Source organism: Schistocerca cancellata, unplaced genomic scaffold (assembly GCF_023864275.1).
Source record: "Schistocerca cancellata isolate TAMUIC-IGC-003103 unplaced genomic scaffold, iqSchCanc2.1 HiC_scaffold_732, whole genome shotgun sequence".
Lineage (NCBI taxonomy): Eukaryota > Metazoa > Arthropoda > Insecta > Orthoptera > Acrididae > Schistocerca > Schistocerca cancellata.
The window spans coordinates 1,325,726-1,343,664 of record NW_026046743.1 but is presented as its reverse complement, the minus strand read 5'-3'; the positions used below and the strand labels follow the sequence as shown (position 1 = coordinate 1,343,664).

At 43.7% G+C, this 17,939-nt stretch overlaps 1 protein-coding gene across 1 annotated transcript in view; it reads right to left on the bottom strand.

Moving 5' to 3' along the window:
* The window catches only part of LOC126141632 (cytochrome P450 6a2-like), a 104,884-nt gene extending 89,493 nt beyond the window's left edge, over positions 1 to 15,391 (bottom strand). The window contains exon 1 of the mRNA XM_049915270.1: positions 14,731 to 15,391. Within this exon, the coding sequence (XP_049771227.1) occupies positions 14,731 to 15,053 (323 nt within the window). The 5' untranslated portion in view covers positions 15,054 to 15,391. The remainder of the gene's footprint in view (positions 1 to 14,730) is intronic.
* Positions 15,392 to 17,939: the final 2,548 nt, after the last annotated feature.

Sequence of the window (17,939 nt, the reverse complement as noted above, 5' to 3'; positions counted from 1 at the left end):
CTCATTCCGGATACAACGTATATAATACAACAGAACATTTCGAGAAGTATGAAAGGATAGTCAATGAACATTATGAGCCTTATGGGCTTTAAACAAAATAAAGGTTTAGATTTACTGTAGAGAAAACGATGCGTTAGGCTCTAAGAATAGCATCAAATTCTCAAGTACACTAGGTAAAATAAAAAAAAATGTTGATGACCAGTATGTTATTTCGAATACTCAGAAACCAGCACAAATATTACTAGTCTTGCCTCAGTGCATACGCTTTCTCCAAGATAACTTTAAAACTAAACAAACGTAATAGACTCAGAAAAGAAGCTAGTTACAAGTACGACTATAGAAGCAAAACAACTACGGTTATTGTATTTAGTACGCAACTACGGAGGAACATATCCTTAAGGGGCTCCGGAAAGGCTCAAAATCATGGAAAGTTCAATTTTTACTTTTTTGCGTTTTCTGAATCTGCAGACTATTACCTTTTAATAGATATATAATTTATTCAATTCCGAAGACTACAACTATTTTTAAATTTTGTTTGAAATGTGTTCTACATGGGCGTGACCCACTGTGGCGCTGTTAAACTGCTGTCAAATGGTGTTATTATTAACGTCCGTGTTCATCAGGTACATTTTAGTGATGTGAGATAAAGTATGTGTTGTGGCTAAACCTATTTTCAGAGACTTAGCAGCACCTGAACTGTTGAAAAAGTGTATTCACGGAAAAACTCAAAACCCCAATGAAAGTGTAAATAGTGTTATATGGTCGAGAATCCCCAAGACTGTATTTGTTGGAATAGAAACAATTCACTTTGGTGTGTATGATGCTGTTGCGACTTTCAATGATGGCAACATTGTAAGGTGCAAGGTATTTAGAAATATGGGAATGAAGATAGTTTGTAACATGGTACGAGCGATGCTTGCTTTAGACAAGGAACGCCTTCGGGCTGCAGACAGGGCTGTAAAGAGTCTAGAAATACAAGCAAGAGTAAACAGGAGGAGGTACAAGAGGAAGCTGGAGGAGGAGTTTGCAGAGGATGAACATAATCCATCCTATGGACCTGGAATGCACTAAAAAGTTAATCCAATCTTTGTCGCTCGATTCCCAAAACTTTTATTTTCTCATACTAATTACATGTTTTCTAAGGATCTTCCAAACATATTTGTTTCAAACTTCCAGTAAATGTTCCACAGTACCTTCTGCATAATTTAACACAGCCTTTTTCCAAAAAACTGTATATTTTTGAATATATAAATAAAAAATTGCAAAAAAATGTTGTGAATTTTCATTACAATTGAAAAAAGATCATCTTTAATAACTGAACTAAAATTTTGTAAAATCCCTGTGTTAAGTTGTAGCCCATATTCCAATAAATAATCTGTAAAAAGTTCAACTTCCTACCTCAAATACTTTGTGAGCAAAGATGTAATTTATAAGCGTTATTTTAACATTGCAAGTATAGGGCGTTCCGGAGCCCCTTAAATATAAAAAGTGTATGTATGAGCTGTCTAACAAAGACGGACAGGTGCTGGAATCGTCTGACGCTGAATTATAATGATCTTATTAGTAAGAAAATGAGTAGTTGTGGAGCTTATTCGTTCTTAAGACACAAATAATAACATTAATAAAATAATAGTAAATAATTTCACTAGAGATTGCATTTAATTAAATACAATATGTCATGACTGATGACAACAACAGATATTAAACTGAAGTGCCAATGAAACAGGCATACGCTTGGGTATTCAAATGTATGCAAGCAGACGGAACACGGCGCTGCAGTCGGCAACGCCTATATAAGACAACGAGTGTCTGGCGCAGTTGTTAGATCGGTTACTGCTGCTACAATGGCAGGTTATCAAATTTAAGTGAGCCTGAACTTGTGTTATAATCGGTGCACGAGCGATGAGACACATCTCCGAGGTAGCGATGGAGTGGGGATTTCCCGGTACGACCATTTCACGAGTGTACCGTGAATATCCCCCCCCCCCCCCCATGAACCATGGACCTTGCCGTTGGTGGGGAGGCTTGCGTGTGTCAGCGATACAGATAGCCGTACCGTAGGTACAACCACAATGGAGGCGTATTTGTTGAGTGGCCAGACAAACGTGTGGTTCCTGAAGAGGGGCAGCAGCCTTTTCAGTAGTTGTAAGGGCAACAGTCTGGATGGTTGACTTATGTGGCCTTGTAACACTATCCAAAATGGCCTTGCTGTGCTGGTACTGCGAACGGCTGAAAGCAAGGGGAGACTACGGCCGTAATTTTTCCCGACGGCATGCAGCTTTACTGTATGATTAAATGATGATGGCATCCTTTTGGGTAAAATATTCCGGAGGTAAAATAGTCCCCCATTCGGATCTCCGGGCGGGGACTACTCAAGAGGATGTCGTTATCAGGAGAAAGAAAACCGGCGTTCTACGGATCGGAGCGTGGAATGTCAGATCCCTTAATCGGGCAGGTAGGTTAGAAAATTTAAAAAGGGAAATGGATAGGTTAATGTTAGATATAGTGGGAATTAGTGAAGTTCTGTGGCAGGAGGAACAAGACTTCTGGTCAGGTGACTACAGGGTTATAAACACAAAGTCAAATAGGGGTAATGCAGGAGTAGGTTTAATAATGAATAGGAAAATAGGAATGCGGGTAAGCTACTACAAACAGCATAGTGAACGCATTATTGTGGCCAAGATAGATACGAAGCCCACACCTACTACAGTAGTACAAGTTTATATGCCAACTAGCTCTGCAGATGACGATGAAATTGAAGAAATGTATGATGAAATAAAAGAAATTATTCAGATAGTGAAGAGAGACGAATATTTAATAATCATGGGTGACTGGAATTCGAGTGTAGGAAAAGGGAGAGAAGGAAACGTAGTAGGTGAATATGGATTGGGGCTAAGAAATGAAAGAGGAAGCCGCCTGGTAGAATTTTGCACCGAGCACAACTTAATCATAGCTAACACTTGGTTTAAAAATCACGATATAAGGTTGTATACATGGAAAAACCCTGGAGATACTAAAAGGTATCAGATACATTATATAATGGTAAGACAGAGATTTAGGAACCAGGTTTTAAATTGTAAGACATTTCCAGGTGCAGATGTGGACTCTGACCACAATCTATTGGTTATTAACTGTAGATTAAAACTGAAGAAACTGCAAAAAGGTGGGAATTTAAGGAGATGGGACCTGGATAACCTGAAAGAACCAGAGGTTGTACAGAGTTTCAGGGAGAGCATAAGGGAACAATTGACAGGAATGGGGGAAAGAAATACAGTAGAAGAAGAATGGGTAGCTTTGAGGGATGAAGTACTGAAGGCATCAGAGGATCAAGTAGGTAAAAAGACGAGGGCTAGTAGAAATCCTTGGGTAACAGAAGAAATACTGAATTTAATTGATGAAAGGAGAAAATATAAAAATGCAGTAAATGAAGCAGGCGAAAAGGAATACAAACGTCTCAAAAATGAGATAGACAGGAAGTGCAAAATGGCTAAGCAGGGATGGCTAGGGGACAAATGTAAGGATGTAGAGGCTTATCTCACTAGGGGTAAGATAGATACTGCCTACAGGAAAATTAAAGAGACCTTTGGAGATAAGAGAACCACTTGTATGAACATCAAGAGCTGAGATGGAAACCCAGTTCTAAGCAAAGAAGGGAAAGCAGAAAGGTGGAAGGAGTATATAGAGGGTCTATACAAGGGCGATGTACTTGAGGACAATATTATGGAAATGGAAGAGGATGTAGAAGAAGATGAAATGGAAGATACGATACTGCGTGAAGAGTTTGACAGAGAACTGAAAGACCTGAGCCGAAACAAGGCCCCCGGAGTAGACAACATTCCAATAGAACTACTCACGGCCTTGGGAGAGCCAGTCTTGAAAAAACTCTACCTTCTAGTGAGCAAAATGTATGAAACAGGCGAAATACCCTCAGACTTCAAGAAGAATATAATAATTCCAATCCCAAAGAAAGCAGGTGTTGACAGATGTGAAAATTACCGAACAATCAGTTTAATAAGCCACTTATATTTTGACTAAAGTTCAGTCTTGATCACTCATGTATGTTTTAATGTTTACCTATATCATTAAAACATACATGAGTGATCAAGACTGAACTTTAGTCAAAATATAACAATTAATTGATCACTGCTTTCCAAAAATGATTACCAAAATTGTAATAAGCCACTGCTGCAAAATACTAACACGTATTCTTTACAGACGAATGGAAAAACTAGTAGAAGCCGACCTCGGGGAAGATCAGTTTGGATTCCGTAGACATTCTGGAACACGTGAGGTATTACTGACCTTACGACTTATCTTAGAAGAAAGATTAAGAAAAGGCAAACCTACGTTTCTAGCATTTGTAGACTTAGAGTAAGCTTTTGGCAATGTTGACGGAATACTCTCTTTCAAATTCTGAAGGTGGCAGGGGTAAAATACAGTGAGCGAAAGGCTATTTACAATTTGTACAGAAGGCAGATGGCAGTTATAAGAGTCGAGGGACATGAAAGGGAAGCAGTGGTTGGGAAGGGAGTGAGACAGGGTTGTAGCCTCTCCCCGATGTTATTCAATCTGTATATTGAGCAAGCAGTAAAGGAAACAAAAGAAAAATTCGGAGTAGGTTTTAAAATCCATAGAAAAGAAATAATAACTTTGAGGTTCGCCGATGACATTGTAATTCTGTCAGGGACAGCAAAGGACTTGGAAGAGCAGTTGAACGGAATGGATGGTGTCTTCAAGGGAGGATATTAGATGAACATCAACAAAAGCAAAGCGAGGATAATGGAATGTAGTCGAATTAAGTCGGGTGATATTGAGGGTATTAGATTAGGAAATGAGATACTTAAAGTAGTAAAGGAGTTTTGCTATTTGGGAAGCAAAATAACTGATGATGGTCGAATTAGAGAAGATATAAAATGTAGACTGTCAATGGCAAGGGAAGCGTTTCTGAAGAAGAGAAATTTGTTAACATCAAGTATAGATTTAAGTGTCAGGAAATCATTTCTGAAAGTATTTGTATGGAGTGTAGCCATGTATGGAAGTGAAACATGGACGGTAAATAGTTTGGACGAGAAGAGAATAGAAGCTTTCGAAATGTGGTGCTACAGAAGAATGCTGAAGATTAGATGGGTAGATCACATAACTAATGAGGAAGTATTGAATAGGGTTGGGGAGAAGAGAAGTTTGTGGCACAACGTGACCAGAAGCAGGGATCGGCTGGTAGGACATGTTCTGAGGCATCAAGGGATCACCAATTTAGTATTGGAGGGCAGCGTGGTGGGTAAAAATCGTAGGGGGAGACCAAGAGATGAATACACTAAGCAGATTGAGGAGGATGTAGGTTGCAGTAGGTACTGGGAGATGAAGAAGCTTGCACAGGATAGAGTAGCATGGAGAGCTGCATGAAACCAGTCTCAGGACTGAAGACCACAACAACAACAACCGTGAATATCAGCAATCCCGCAAAACATCAAATCTCTGACATCGCTGCGGCCGGAAAAAGATCCTGCAAGAACGGGAACGGCGACGACGGAAGAGGATCGTTCAACGTGACAGAATTGCAACGCTTCCGCAAATTGCTGCAGATTTCAATGCTGGGCCATCAACAAGTGTCAGCGTGCGAACCATTCAAAGAAGCATTACCGATATGGGCTTTCGAAGCCGACGGCCCACTTGTGTACCCTTCATGACTGCACTTCACAAAGCTTTACGCCTCGCCTGGAGCCGTCAACTCTTCACATTGGACTGTTGATGACTGGAAACATGTTCCCTGGGCTGACGAGTATCGTTTCAAATTAAATAGAGCGGCTGGAGGTGTAGGGGCATGGAGAGAACCTCATTAATCCATGGATCCTGCATGTCAGTAGGGGACTGTTCAAGCTTTTAGAGGCTCTGTATTGGTGTGGGGCTTTTGCAGTTGGAGTGATTTGGGGCCCCTGATTAGTCTATATACGACTCTGAAAGGTGACACGTACGTAAGCATCCTGTTTGATCACCTGCATCCAATCATGTCCATTGTGCATTTCGACGGACTAGGGAAATTCCTACAGTAAAATGCACACCCCACAGGTACAGAGTTTAAACGCTTCCGCTGGGCACCAAACTCTCCAGACGTCCTTGTTGCCTCGTCAGTGGCAAGAAGATAAACAATTTAAACGAGTATGGTCTCATTGATTGTCAAATGGCGAAGCTAGAAATGCGTAGAATATACTTATTTATATATTAAGTTCTTTGTTTAGATAGCATATTATCAGTGTGTAGGCTTTGAGGTTCGTCGATGACAATGTAATTCTGTCAGAGACAGCAAAGGACTTGGAAGAGCAGTTGAACGGAATGGATGGTGTGTTCAAGGGAGGATATAAGATGAACATCAACAAAAGCAAAACGAGGATAATGGAATGTAGTCGAATTAAGTCGGTTGATGTTGAGGGTATTAGATTACGAAGTGAGACACTTAAAGTAGTAAAGGAGTTTTGCTATTCGGGGAGCAAATTAACCGATGATGGTCGAAGTAGAGAGGATATAAAATCTAGACTGGCAATGGCAAGGAAAGCGTTTCTGAAGAAGAGAAATTTGTTAACATCGAGTATTGAGTTAAGTGTCAGGAAGTCATTTCTGAAAGTATTTGTATGGAGTGTAGCCATGTATGGAAGTGAAACATGGACGGTATATAGTTTGGACAAGAAGAGAATAGAAGCTTTCGAAATGTGGTGCTACTGAAGATTGCTGAAGATTAGATGGGTAGATCACATAACTAATGAGGAAGTATTGAATAGGATTGGGGAGAAGAGAAGTTTGTGGCACAACTTGACCAGAAGAAGGGATCAGTTGGTAGGACAAGTTCTGAGGCATCAAGAGATCACCAATTAAGTATTGGAGATCAGTGTGGAGGGTTAAAATCGTAGGGGGAGACCAAGAGATGAATACACTAAGCAGATTCAGTAGGATGTAGGTTGCAGTAGGTACTGGGCGATGAAGAAGCTTGCACAGGATAGAGTAGCATGGAGAGCTGCATCAAACCCGTCTCAATACTGAAGACCACAACAACAACAACAGGCTGCGTTATAAATTATATGTGACATTGTTGCGGCATTTGAGTATGATCGTAGCGGAAAACATATTTTTGGCTGGTCACACTGTCAGATAGAGTTCCACAACTCTTCTTCAGTTAAGAAAGTATTCTGTATGGGGCGAATATCGTTGCGAAGAATAGGCTTATATTGGTTACGTGGAAGCCACATACTGTGAGTTAAGCATGAGTTGACAAATTCTATAAACCGTTCAGATAGCATTTCAGCTTGTTTGACTTTTTCTATAGCCGTTGCTTCGTACTGTACACTGTGAAACAGATGACCTCTCGGGCTCATTATCTTTGTTGTTTCACCAGATATCTCAATTTCCTTTTTGCGTTGTGGAGTCGCGCCAACGATTACTGCTCATTGCTTGTCTCTTCATATGAAGCCCAGTGTCAAAGCATCTGGTTTTTTTCCAGTTACAAACAAAATTACTTTTAAAACTTTTTGCATGCTCAGTAGATACAGAGTCAAACAGTAGTCGCTTAAGATATTCGGTTAGCGCCATGAGCAGTATGTCCCCCGAAGGAGTCCCTGGTTTCAAAATCAAATATCTCGAAAACCAAGATCGATAGAAGAGTGGAACTAAAGTTATGTTCATTGTGGAAGCTTTAAGAATTTCATACAGAAGTTTCAAAATACGAGGGCAGTTCAATAAGTAATGCAACACATTTTTTTCTGAATAAGGGGTTGTTTTATTCAGCATTGAAATACACCAGGTTATTCCCCAATATTTTAGCTACACAACACTATTTTTCAACGTAATCTCCATTCAATGCTACGGCCTTACGCCACCTTGAAATGAGGGCCTGTATGCCTGCACGGTACCATTCCACTGGTCGATGTCGGAGCCAACGTCGTACTGCATCAATAACTTCTTCATCATCCGCGTAGTGCCTCCCACGGATTGCGTCCTTAATTGGGCCGAACATATGGAAATCCGACGGTGCGAGATCGGGGCTGTAGGGTGCATGAGGAAGAACAGTCCACTGAAGTTTTGTGAGCTCCTCTCGGGTGCGAAGACTTGTGTGAGGTCTTGCGTTGTCATGAAGAAGGAGAAGTTCGTTCAGATTTTTGTGCCTACGAACACGCTGAAGTCGTTTCTTCAATTTCTGAAGAGTAGCACAATACACTTCAGAGTTGATCGTTTGGCCATGGGGAAGGACATCGAACAGAATAACCCCTTCAGCGTCCCAGAAGACTGTAACCATGACTTTACCGGCTGAGGGTATGGCTTTAAACTTTTTCTTGGTAGGGGAGTGGCTGTGGCGCCACTCCATTGATTGCCGTTTTGTTTCAGGTTCGAAGTGATGAACCCATGTTTCATCGCCTGTAACAATCTTTGACAAGAAATTGTCACCCTCAGCCACATGACGAGCAAGCAATTCCGCACAGATGGTTCTCCTTTGCTCTTTATGGTGTTCGGCTAGACAACGAGGGACCCAGCGGGAACAAACCTTTGAATATCCCAACTGGTGAACAATTGTGACAGCACTACCAACAGAGATGTCAAGTTGAGCACTGAGTTGTTTGATGATGATTCGTCGATCATCTCGAACGAGTGTGTTCGCACGCTGCGCCATTGCAGGAGTCACAGCTGTGCACGGCCGGCCCGCACGCGGGAGATCAGACAGTCTTGCTTGACCTTGCGGCGATGATGACACACGCTTTGCCCAACGACTCACCGTGCTTTTGTCCACTGCCAGATCACCGTAGACATTCTGCAAGCGCCTATGAATATCTGAGATGCCCTGGTTTTCCGCCAAAAGAAACTCGATCACTGCCCGTTGTTTGCAACGCACATCCGTTACAGACGCCATTTTAACAGCTCCGTACAGCGCTGCCACCTGTCGGAAGTCAATGAAACCATACGAGACGAAGTGGGAATATTCCACAAGAAATTTCCGGTTTTTTCAACCAAAATTGGCCGAGAAAAAAAATGTGTTGCATTAACTATTGAACTGCCCTCGTAGTTCGAAAAGCTGCTACCACACAGCGCTGTACACCGTGCAGCTCGTGTAGTACCAAAGCTAGCAATTAAATTCGTCCTCTGCCAGCTGTCTTTCCCGACCACTACAATCTTTTCGAAATGTCCACCATTCAAGTACACAGGCCGCGCAGACGAACAACGAAAGTTGACATCACATCCTGCAGTGTCCGAACGGAACTGAATTCAGATGCCACAGAATTTCCAGGTTCAATCTCCTGCTGGGTTAGTTCTTGTAGACAACATCTCTTAGTGGGGACAACGACATGTAGTCACAAGGAGTTACATCGGGAGAATATGGAGGTCCGTGCGACAGTAAATGTGCAGTAATCCAGACCAGAGTCTCTGTTGCCCAAGTATTCACCAAGAAAGCAAAACACTTGTTGGGTGTGATGTGGTATGGCTCCATCTAAGGTGAACCACTCGGCTCCTAGTGGATCCTCCAACGCTGTGTGGCAACAAACTGTTACCAAATTGCAACGTAACGTTCACCGGTAGTCGCTTCTCGCATAAAAAAAATGAAGAATAGGACCAGTAACGCCTCTTGTGCATAGTGCAGCCCACATAGCAACCTTTGGAGTATAGAGTGGTCTCGCTTTACACTAGACACCAAAATTGCCAGTTTTGTTTATTCACGACTCCATTCAAATGGATGTGTGCTTCATCTGAGAACGAACGAAATGTAGATAGCATCAAATCCTTCAGTACAAATCATTCCCAGAATCTATTTCGAAAAGTCAGCGCTATACCTGACAGCTTGATACAGCCTGGTGGCCTTGGATTTTGAATATAAAGATATGTAGGCTCTGTCTCAGTATTTTCTGCGTTCTGGAAAGCATCATATTAGTCTTTGCTGCAATTCTTCTGACGGATTTCTTTGGATTTTGCTAAATAGTTCCAGAGACGTTTTCAGGAGTAACATTCCCCATTGGTTCATCAGTCGTCACTCCGTCACTCCGTTGGAATGTCACTAAGAGCTTGGAAGTAGGTTCCACATCGAGTCATTTTAGAGCATTACATCGTGTTCGCGAAAAGTTCGCCTTGTCGCCATAGGACTGCGTTCTAAAAAAAAATGTTCAAATGTGTGTGAAATGGTATGGGACTTAACTACGAAGGTCATCAGTCCCTAAGCTTACACACTACTTAACCTAAATTATCCTAAGGACAAACACACACCCATGCCCGAGGGAGGACTCCAACCTCCGCCGGGACCAGTCGCACAGTCCATGACTGCAGCGCCTGAGACCGCTCGGCTAATCCGGCGCGGCATGTATTCTAAAGTGTGGTATGTCAGTACCAGAAAAAAAGTTAAAAATTCGTTGGTTAATGGAATACCTTGTTTTCACCTCTTTCTTCGGTACGTTAATCTGCTTTCTCGTTTCAACGGTGGAACTGATCGCTCTGAGATGCTGAGAACTATGTACAGACACTACGTATTGCGATTACAGTGCCCTCTTTTAGCAATTTTCCAAACGATTTCCAATCTTCTGTATAACTTCTGTCTAAAATTCTTACAGCTTTCACAATAAACATACCGTTTGTTGCACTCGTCTGTCGGTCTTAGTTTTTGAGATATTTAATTTAGAAATCAGGTGCTCCTTCACTAGAGACCTTGTAGTGACAGGGAAAGGAATACTGGTGGAACGACTAGTGCTCCAGTAGCCAATCAGCAGCACTGCAGCTTGGCAGTTGCAGTGTTGTCACGGGCCGGGGCGAAAGATGACACGCAGTAAAACGAGCAACGAAGACGTGGCGAACAAAGTTTTTACAGTGCTTTACTGGCTCTCTGTTAATACACATCTCTAAACCGAATGTCGCTATAGACAATTATCACTGTAACGCGAAATAAACCGGTACTTTCCGTTGACAATGGGCATTGCATGAAAGACATTATGAGCAGTATTTCATTGGACTGACTGTAGCTGCACGTTGCAAAAGCGAAGTTACATATACAGGGTGTTTCAAATATAACCGGTATATTTGAAACGGCAATAAAAACTAAACGAGCAGCTATAGAAATACACCGTTTGTTGCAATATGCTTGGGACAACAGTACATTTTCAGGCAGACAAACTTTCGAAATAACAGTAGTTAGGATTTTCAACAACAGATGGCGCTGCGGTCTGGGAAAATCTATAGTATGATATTTTCCACATATCCACCATGCGTAGCAATAATATGGCGTAGTCTCTGAATGAAATTACCCGAAACCTTTGACAACGTGTTTGGCGGAATGGCTTCACATGCAGATGAGATGTACTGCTTCAGCTGTTCAATTGTTTCTGGATTCTGGCGGTACACCTGGTCTTTCAAGTGTCCCCACAGAAAGAAGTCACAGGGGTTCATGTCTGGCGAATAGAGGCCAATCCACGCCGCCTCCTGTATGTTTCGGATAGCCCAAAGCAATCACACGATCATCGAAATATTCATTCAGGAAATTAAAGACGTCGGCCGTGCGATGTGGCCGGGCACCATCTTGCATAAACCACGAGGTGTTCGCAGTGTCGTCTAAGGCAGTTTGTACCGCCACAAATTCACGAAGAATGTCCAGATAGCGTGATGCAGTAATCGTTTCGGATCTGAAAAATGGGCCAATGATTCCTTTGGAAGAAATGGCGGCCCATACCAGTACTTTTTGAGGATGCAGGGACGATGGGACTGCAACATGGGGCTTTTCGGTTCCCCATTTGCGCCAGTTCTGTTTATTGACGAAGCCGTCCAGGTAAAAATAAGCTTCGTCAGTAAACCAAATGCTGCCCACATGCATATCGCCGTCATCAATCCTGTGCACTATATCGTTAGCGAATGTCTCTCGCGCAGCAATGGTAGCGGCGCTGAGGGGTTGCCGCGTTTGAATTTTGTATGGATAGAGGTGTAAACTCTGGCGCATGAGACGATACGTGGACGTTGGCGTCATTTGGACCGCAGCTGCAACACGGCGAACGGAAACCCGAGGCCGGTGTTGGATCACCTGCTGCACTAGCTACGCGTTGCCCTCTGTGGTTGCTGTACGCGGTCGCCCTACCTTTCCGGCACGTTTATCCGTCACGTGCCCAGTCCGTTGAAATTTTTCAAACAGATCCTTTATTGTATCGCTTTTCGGTCCTTTGGTTACATTAAACCTCCGTTGAAAACTTCGTCTTGTTGCAACAACACTGTGTTCTAGGCGGTGGAATTCCAACACCAAAAAAATCCTCTGTTCTAAGGAATAAACCATGTTGTCTACAGCACACTTGCACGTTGTGAACAGCACACGCTTACTGCAGAAAGACGACGTACAGAATGGCGCACCCACAGACTGCGTTGCTTCTATATCTTTCACATGACTTGCAGCGCCATCTGTTGTTGAAAATTGTAACTACTGTAATTTCGAAAGTTTGTCCGCCTGAAAATCTACTGTTGTCCCAAGCATATTGCAACAAACTGTGTATTTCTATCGCTGCTCGTTTAGTTTTTATTGCCGTTTCAAATATACCGGTCATTTTTGAAACACCCTGTATGTGCCAAAACACCTGAGAAACGCTTAGGAGGGACACACAGTGTGCAAACTGACCGGCGGAAACAAAAGGTAGCCACTGCTCGCTTTGAAGCTCAGAAAATGGTCCAGGACTGGTACTAACTGCTGCTAGGTGGTGACAAGTGTTAGACTAGTCATTTCTGACCTGCCAGTGTCAAGCAGTGCGTCCATAGTGTGTCAGTGATGATGTGTACGCAAATCGCACTGCGGCACGATCTCTAAATAAAGCGTTCAAGAGACACTGCAGAGTATTCTGAAGAAGAGAGAAGAGTGTGCAAAGTTTTTTGCCGCACACCGTGACTCCCCAAGTAAAACAACGACGCGAGAACACTGCCGTGACTTGACTGAAATTCAAAACGGAGACAATTCTTTTCTGGAAAAAAAATTATCGCGCGTGACGAGACTTGGCGTTTTCAATGTGAACATTCCACAAAATGACGAAGTGCACACATTAACGTGGAGGGTCAAAGCTTTTTCAAGATAACCGACATCGAGAGCAATGTAATGTGGGTGTTGAACAACATCCCACAGGACTTTTCTGACAGTTTAACGTAGTTGGTTCTTTGAATTTTCTGTGTGCTGAAAAGGGTGAGGGGAACTGCTGTATAATACAGGGTGATTCAAAAAGAATACCACAACTTTAGGAATTTAAAACTCTGCAACGACAAAAGGCAGAGCTAAGCACTATCTGTCGGCGAATTAAGAGAGCTATAAAGTTTCATTTAGTTGTACATTTGTTCGCTTGAGGCGCTGTTGACTAGGCGTCAGCGTCAGTTGATGCTAAGATGGCGACCGCTCAACAGAAAGCTTTTTGTGTTATTGAGTACGGCAATAGTGAATCGACGACAGTTGTTCAGCGTGCATTTCGAACGAAGTATGATGTTAAACCTCCTGATAGGTGGTGTATTAAACGTTGGTATAAACAGTTTACAGAGAATGGGTGTTTGTGCAAAGGGAAAAGTTCTGGACGGGCGAGAACGAGTGATGAAAATGTAGCACGCATCCAGCAAGCATTTGTTCGCAGCCCAGGAAAATAGACTCGCAGAGCTAGCAGAGAGCTGCAAATTCCACAATCAACTGAACGTCAGCTACCCGAGGCGATGGATCGGCCGCCAGGCAGCCCGTGACAGAGCACTTCATCACTGGCCTCCAAGATGCCCTGATCTTACCCCCTGCGATTTTTTCTTAGGGGGGTATGTTAAGGATATGGTGTTTCGGCCACCTCTCCCAGCCACCATTGATGATTTGAAACGAGAAATAACAGCAGCTATCCAAACTGTTACGCCTGATATGCTACAGAGAGTGTGGAACGAGTTGGAGTATCGGGTTGATATTGCTCGAGTGTCTGGAGTGAGCCATATTGAACATCTCTGAACTTGTTTTTGAGTGAAAAAAAAACTTTTTTAAATACTCTTTGTAATGATCTATAACAGAAGGTTATATTATGTTTCTTTCATTAAATACACATTTTTAAAGTTGTGGTATTCTTTTTGAATCGCCCTGTACATGAAGCATTAAAACCAATATTTTAACTTTTTTTATTAATGCAGTTTCGAAACAAATAGCGCTCACGGAGTGTGACACATGACGTTGCGAAGACTGTGCCTACGTCGAGCAAGCCACATACTATGACACACACTACTGAGCCCGTGGACTGGGTGTTTGTGTTGTCCTCATGATTCCCTCATCATTCCATCGTGACAGTGACTAGATTGGACTGTGCAAAGCTTGGACTGCGTAAAAATTGGGACTTTGTGCAGGCGCTCATGACCGCACAATTGAGCGCACCACAAACCAGCCATCATCATCATCATCATCAACAACATACTACTGACAAATTAAATTAGCGCTATAGTTTGCATTTCAGGTTATGTGACGCTCCCTAGGTGTTGCTTAATGTCGCACATTGTAAAGCACAAATACAGTATAAGCAGAACTGGTACCATGTTGGTCATTGTGAGATTTGTAAGACACGCTAAGAAAAACTCGTAAGAGTGAGTGACTAGCAGTGATACCAACTTCCTTCAGCTGTGAATTTTACTGTGGCTTGCGGAGTATGTATGCAGATGTAGGCGGAGACGGTGTACAAAATGCGATTATTTATGACCTGTAGAAATCTGTATGGTCTGATGACACGGCAGTTTATGCACTCTTACCTGTTGGTGAAATGGGCGAAGTCAGCCACCAGGATTCTATTGATGAGTCTGACGTCCTTCATCATGAGGCACGGGGTCAGCATCATGTGGAATCCTCCGTAGGGCACGTCGCCGAGCTGCTGGTAAATCCTGTGGAAAAAGGCGGGCATCGCCTCTTGGGCGAAGAGCATGCGGCGGACGTTGCCGAATAACAGCTCTCCTCTGACGTAGGGCACGCCGAGTCTCTTCCAGTGGTTTTTCACCGACGACAGGTACGCGTACAGGAGAGCAATGACGACTGTCGATATCGAGAGGGTAAACCACAAACTGACAGACCACCACATGTTTGAAGAGAGCCGAATCTTCACCAGAATAACTGAGGACCACGGACTTAAATAGCAATGGCTTCCAGACGGCAGATCTAAAGAGTCCGAGGTACACTTGATGTCTCACGAGACACCTGTCAATGTAGCCACTAGCGCGTACACTGAAGTCACTTCGTCAAAGTCGGGAGGTCATTGCTACTACTGAGCGTCACAGGTGCTGCCGAGACACTGGAGTCTGTGAGGGCGTACAAGCAGCCAACCGACCGCCAGCAAGTTGTGTACGGTTCGCCGCCACTTGTCTCCTGCGACATAACAGACGAGGGGGACCACCTTAGCCCGCGTGTGCTCTGCCCGTTTGCTAGGCCAACACTGGCGACTGGCGCTACGCGTTGGTCCGCCGTGCGCAGATAAAATACGTAGCCTTGGAATTACGCAACGGACTGCTCGGGGCGCTTGATAGGCGAGATTAACGGCGAGCTCACTGTTTAGAGCGCTCCTTCCCGAACACTGGGTTCACGCCGCTCATCACTATGGTCTGTCCTGTGGATAACTATTGGAGCCTAATCCGCTTTAACCTGCGTGCTGTAGGCAAGCCCGGATCTAACTCAACAAATTTTTACACCTGTAAGTAGACTGTATAGGTTTTTTTATTGGTAAAGCCACATAGCGCTCTGTATGAAAATCACTGGCTGTGCTGTGTGCAGTCTGTGGCTAGTTTGCATTGTTGTCTGCTATTGTAGTGTTGGGCAGCTGGATGTGAGCAGCGCGTAGCGTTGCGCAGTTGGAGGTGAGCCGCCAGCAGTGGTGGATGTGAGGAGAGAGATGGCGGAGTTTTGAAATTTGTAATACTGGATATCATGAACTGCTATATACATTATGACTTTTGAACACTATTGAGGTAAATACATTCTTTGTTCTCTATTAAAATCTTTCATTTGCTAACCATGCCTATCAGTAGTTAGTGCCTTCCATAGTTTCAATCTTTTATTTAGCTGGCAGTAGTGGCGCTCGCTCTATTGCAGTAATTCGAGTAACCAAGATTTTTGTGAGGTAAGTGATTTGTGAAAGGTATAGGTTAATGTTAGTCAGGGCCATTCTTTTGTAGGGATTATTGGAAGTCAGATGGGGGCTATGTAAGTAGACTGTATAGGTTTTTCTATTGGTAAAGCCACATAGCGCTCTGTATGAAAATCACTGGCTGTGCTGTGTGCAGTCTGTGGCTAGTTTGCATTGTTGTCTGCTATTGTAGTGTTGGGCAGCTGGATGTGAACAGCGCGTAGCGTTGCGCAGTTGGAGGTGAGCCGCCAGCAGTGGTGGATGTGAGGAGAGGGATGGCGGAGTTTTGAAATTTGTAATACTGGATATCATGAACTGCTATATACATTATGACTTTTGAACACTATTGAGGTAAATACATTGTTTGTTCTCTATTATAATCTTTGATTTGCTAACTATGCCTATCAGTAGTTAGTGCCTTCCGTAGTTTGAATCTTTTATTTAGCTGGCAGTAGTGGCGCTCGCTGTATTGCAGTAGTTCGAGTAACCAAGATTTTTCTGAGGTAAGTGATTTGTGAAAGGTATAGGTTAATGTTAGTCAGGGCCATTCTTTTGTAGGGATTATTGGAAGTCAGATTGCGTTGCGCTAAAAAAAAATATTGTGTGTTAGTTTAAGCTCAGTCCTGTAAAATTTTTCTAAGGGGACGTTTCGTCTGTAAGGTTAAGCACAGTCTTGTATAAATTTTTCAAAGGGAAGTTTTACACCCTTGCGGTTGCCCCGTGCGGTCTAGGGCGTCTTGTCACGGTCCGTGCGGCTGCCCCCGTCGGAGGTTCGAGTCCTCCGTCGGGGATGGATGTAAGTGTTGTCCACAGCGTAAGTTAGATTAAGTAGTGTGCAAGCTTAGGTACCGATGACCTAAGCAGTTTGGTCCCATAAGATCCTACCACAAATTTACAATTTTTACACGCCCATCACAGCACCCAGACCACACACACTTTGCTGTAACACCAAACTGAAGTTTCCTTGAGGCGTCATGATGCGTTCTGTAAACCTACTTCTTCTTTTAGTCAAGTTCCGTCCGAAATTACTTCTCTTTCTGATTCGATTCAGAACCTACGCTTTAACTACACTCCTGGAAATTGAAATAAGAACACCGTGAATTCATTCTCCCAGGAAGGAGAAACTTTATTGACACATTCCTGGGGTCAGATACATCACATGATCACACTGACAGAACCACAGGCGCATAGACACAGGCAACAGAGCATGCACAATGTCGGCACTAGTACAGTGTATATCCACCTTTCGCAGCATTGCAGGCTGCTATTCTCCCATGGAGACGATCGTAGAGATGCTGGATGTAGTCCTGTGGAACGGCTTGCCATGCCATTTCCACCTGGCGCCTCAGTTGGACCAGCGTTCGTGCTGGACGTGCAGACCGCGTGAGACGACGCTTCATCCAGTACCAAACATGCTCAATGGGGGACAGATCCGGAGATCTTGCTGGCCAGGGTAGTTGACTTACACCTTCTAGAGCACGTTGGGTGGCACGGGATACATGCGGACGTGCATTGTCCTGTTGGAACAGCAAGTTCCCTTGCCGGTCTAGGAATGGTAGAACGATGGGTTCGATGACGGTTTGGATGTACCGTGCACTACTCAGTGTCCCCACGACGATCACCAGTGGTGTACGGCCAGTGTAGTAGATCGCTCCCCACACCATGATGCCGGGTGTTGGCCCTGTGTGCCTCGGTCGTATGCAGTCCTGATTGTGGCGCTCACCTGCACGGCGCCAAACACGCATACGACCATCATTGGCACCAAGGCAGAAGCGACTCTCATCGCTGAAGACGACACGTCTCCATTCGTCCCTCCATTCACGCCTGTCGCGACACCACTGGAGGCGG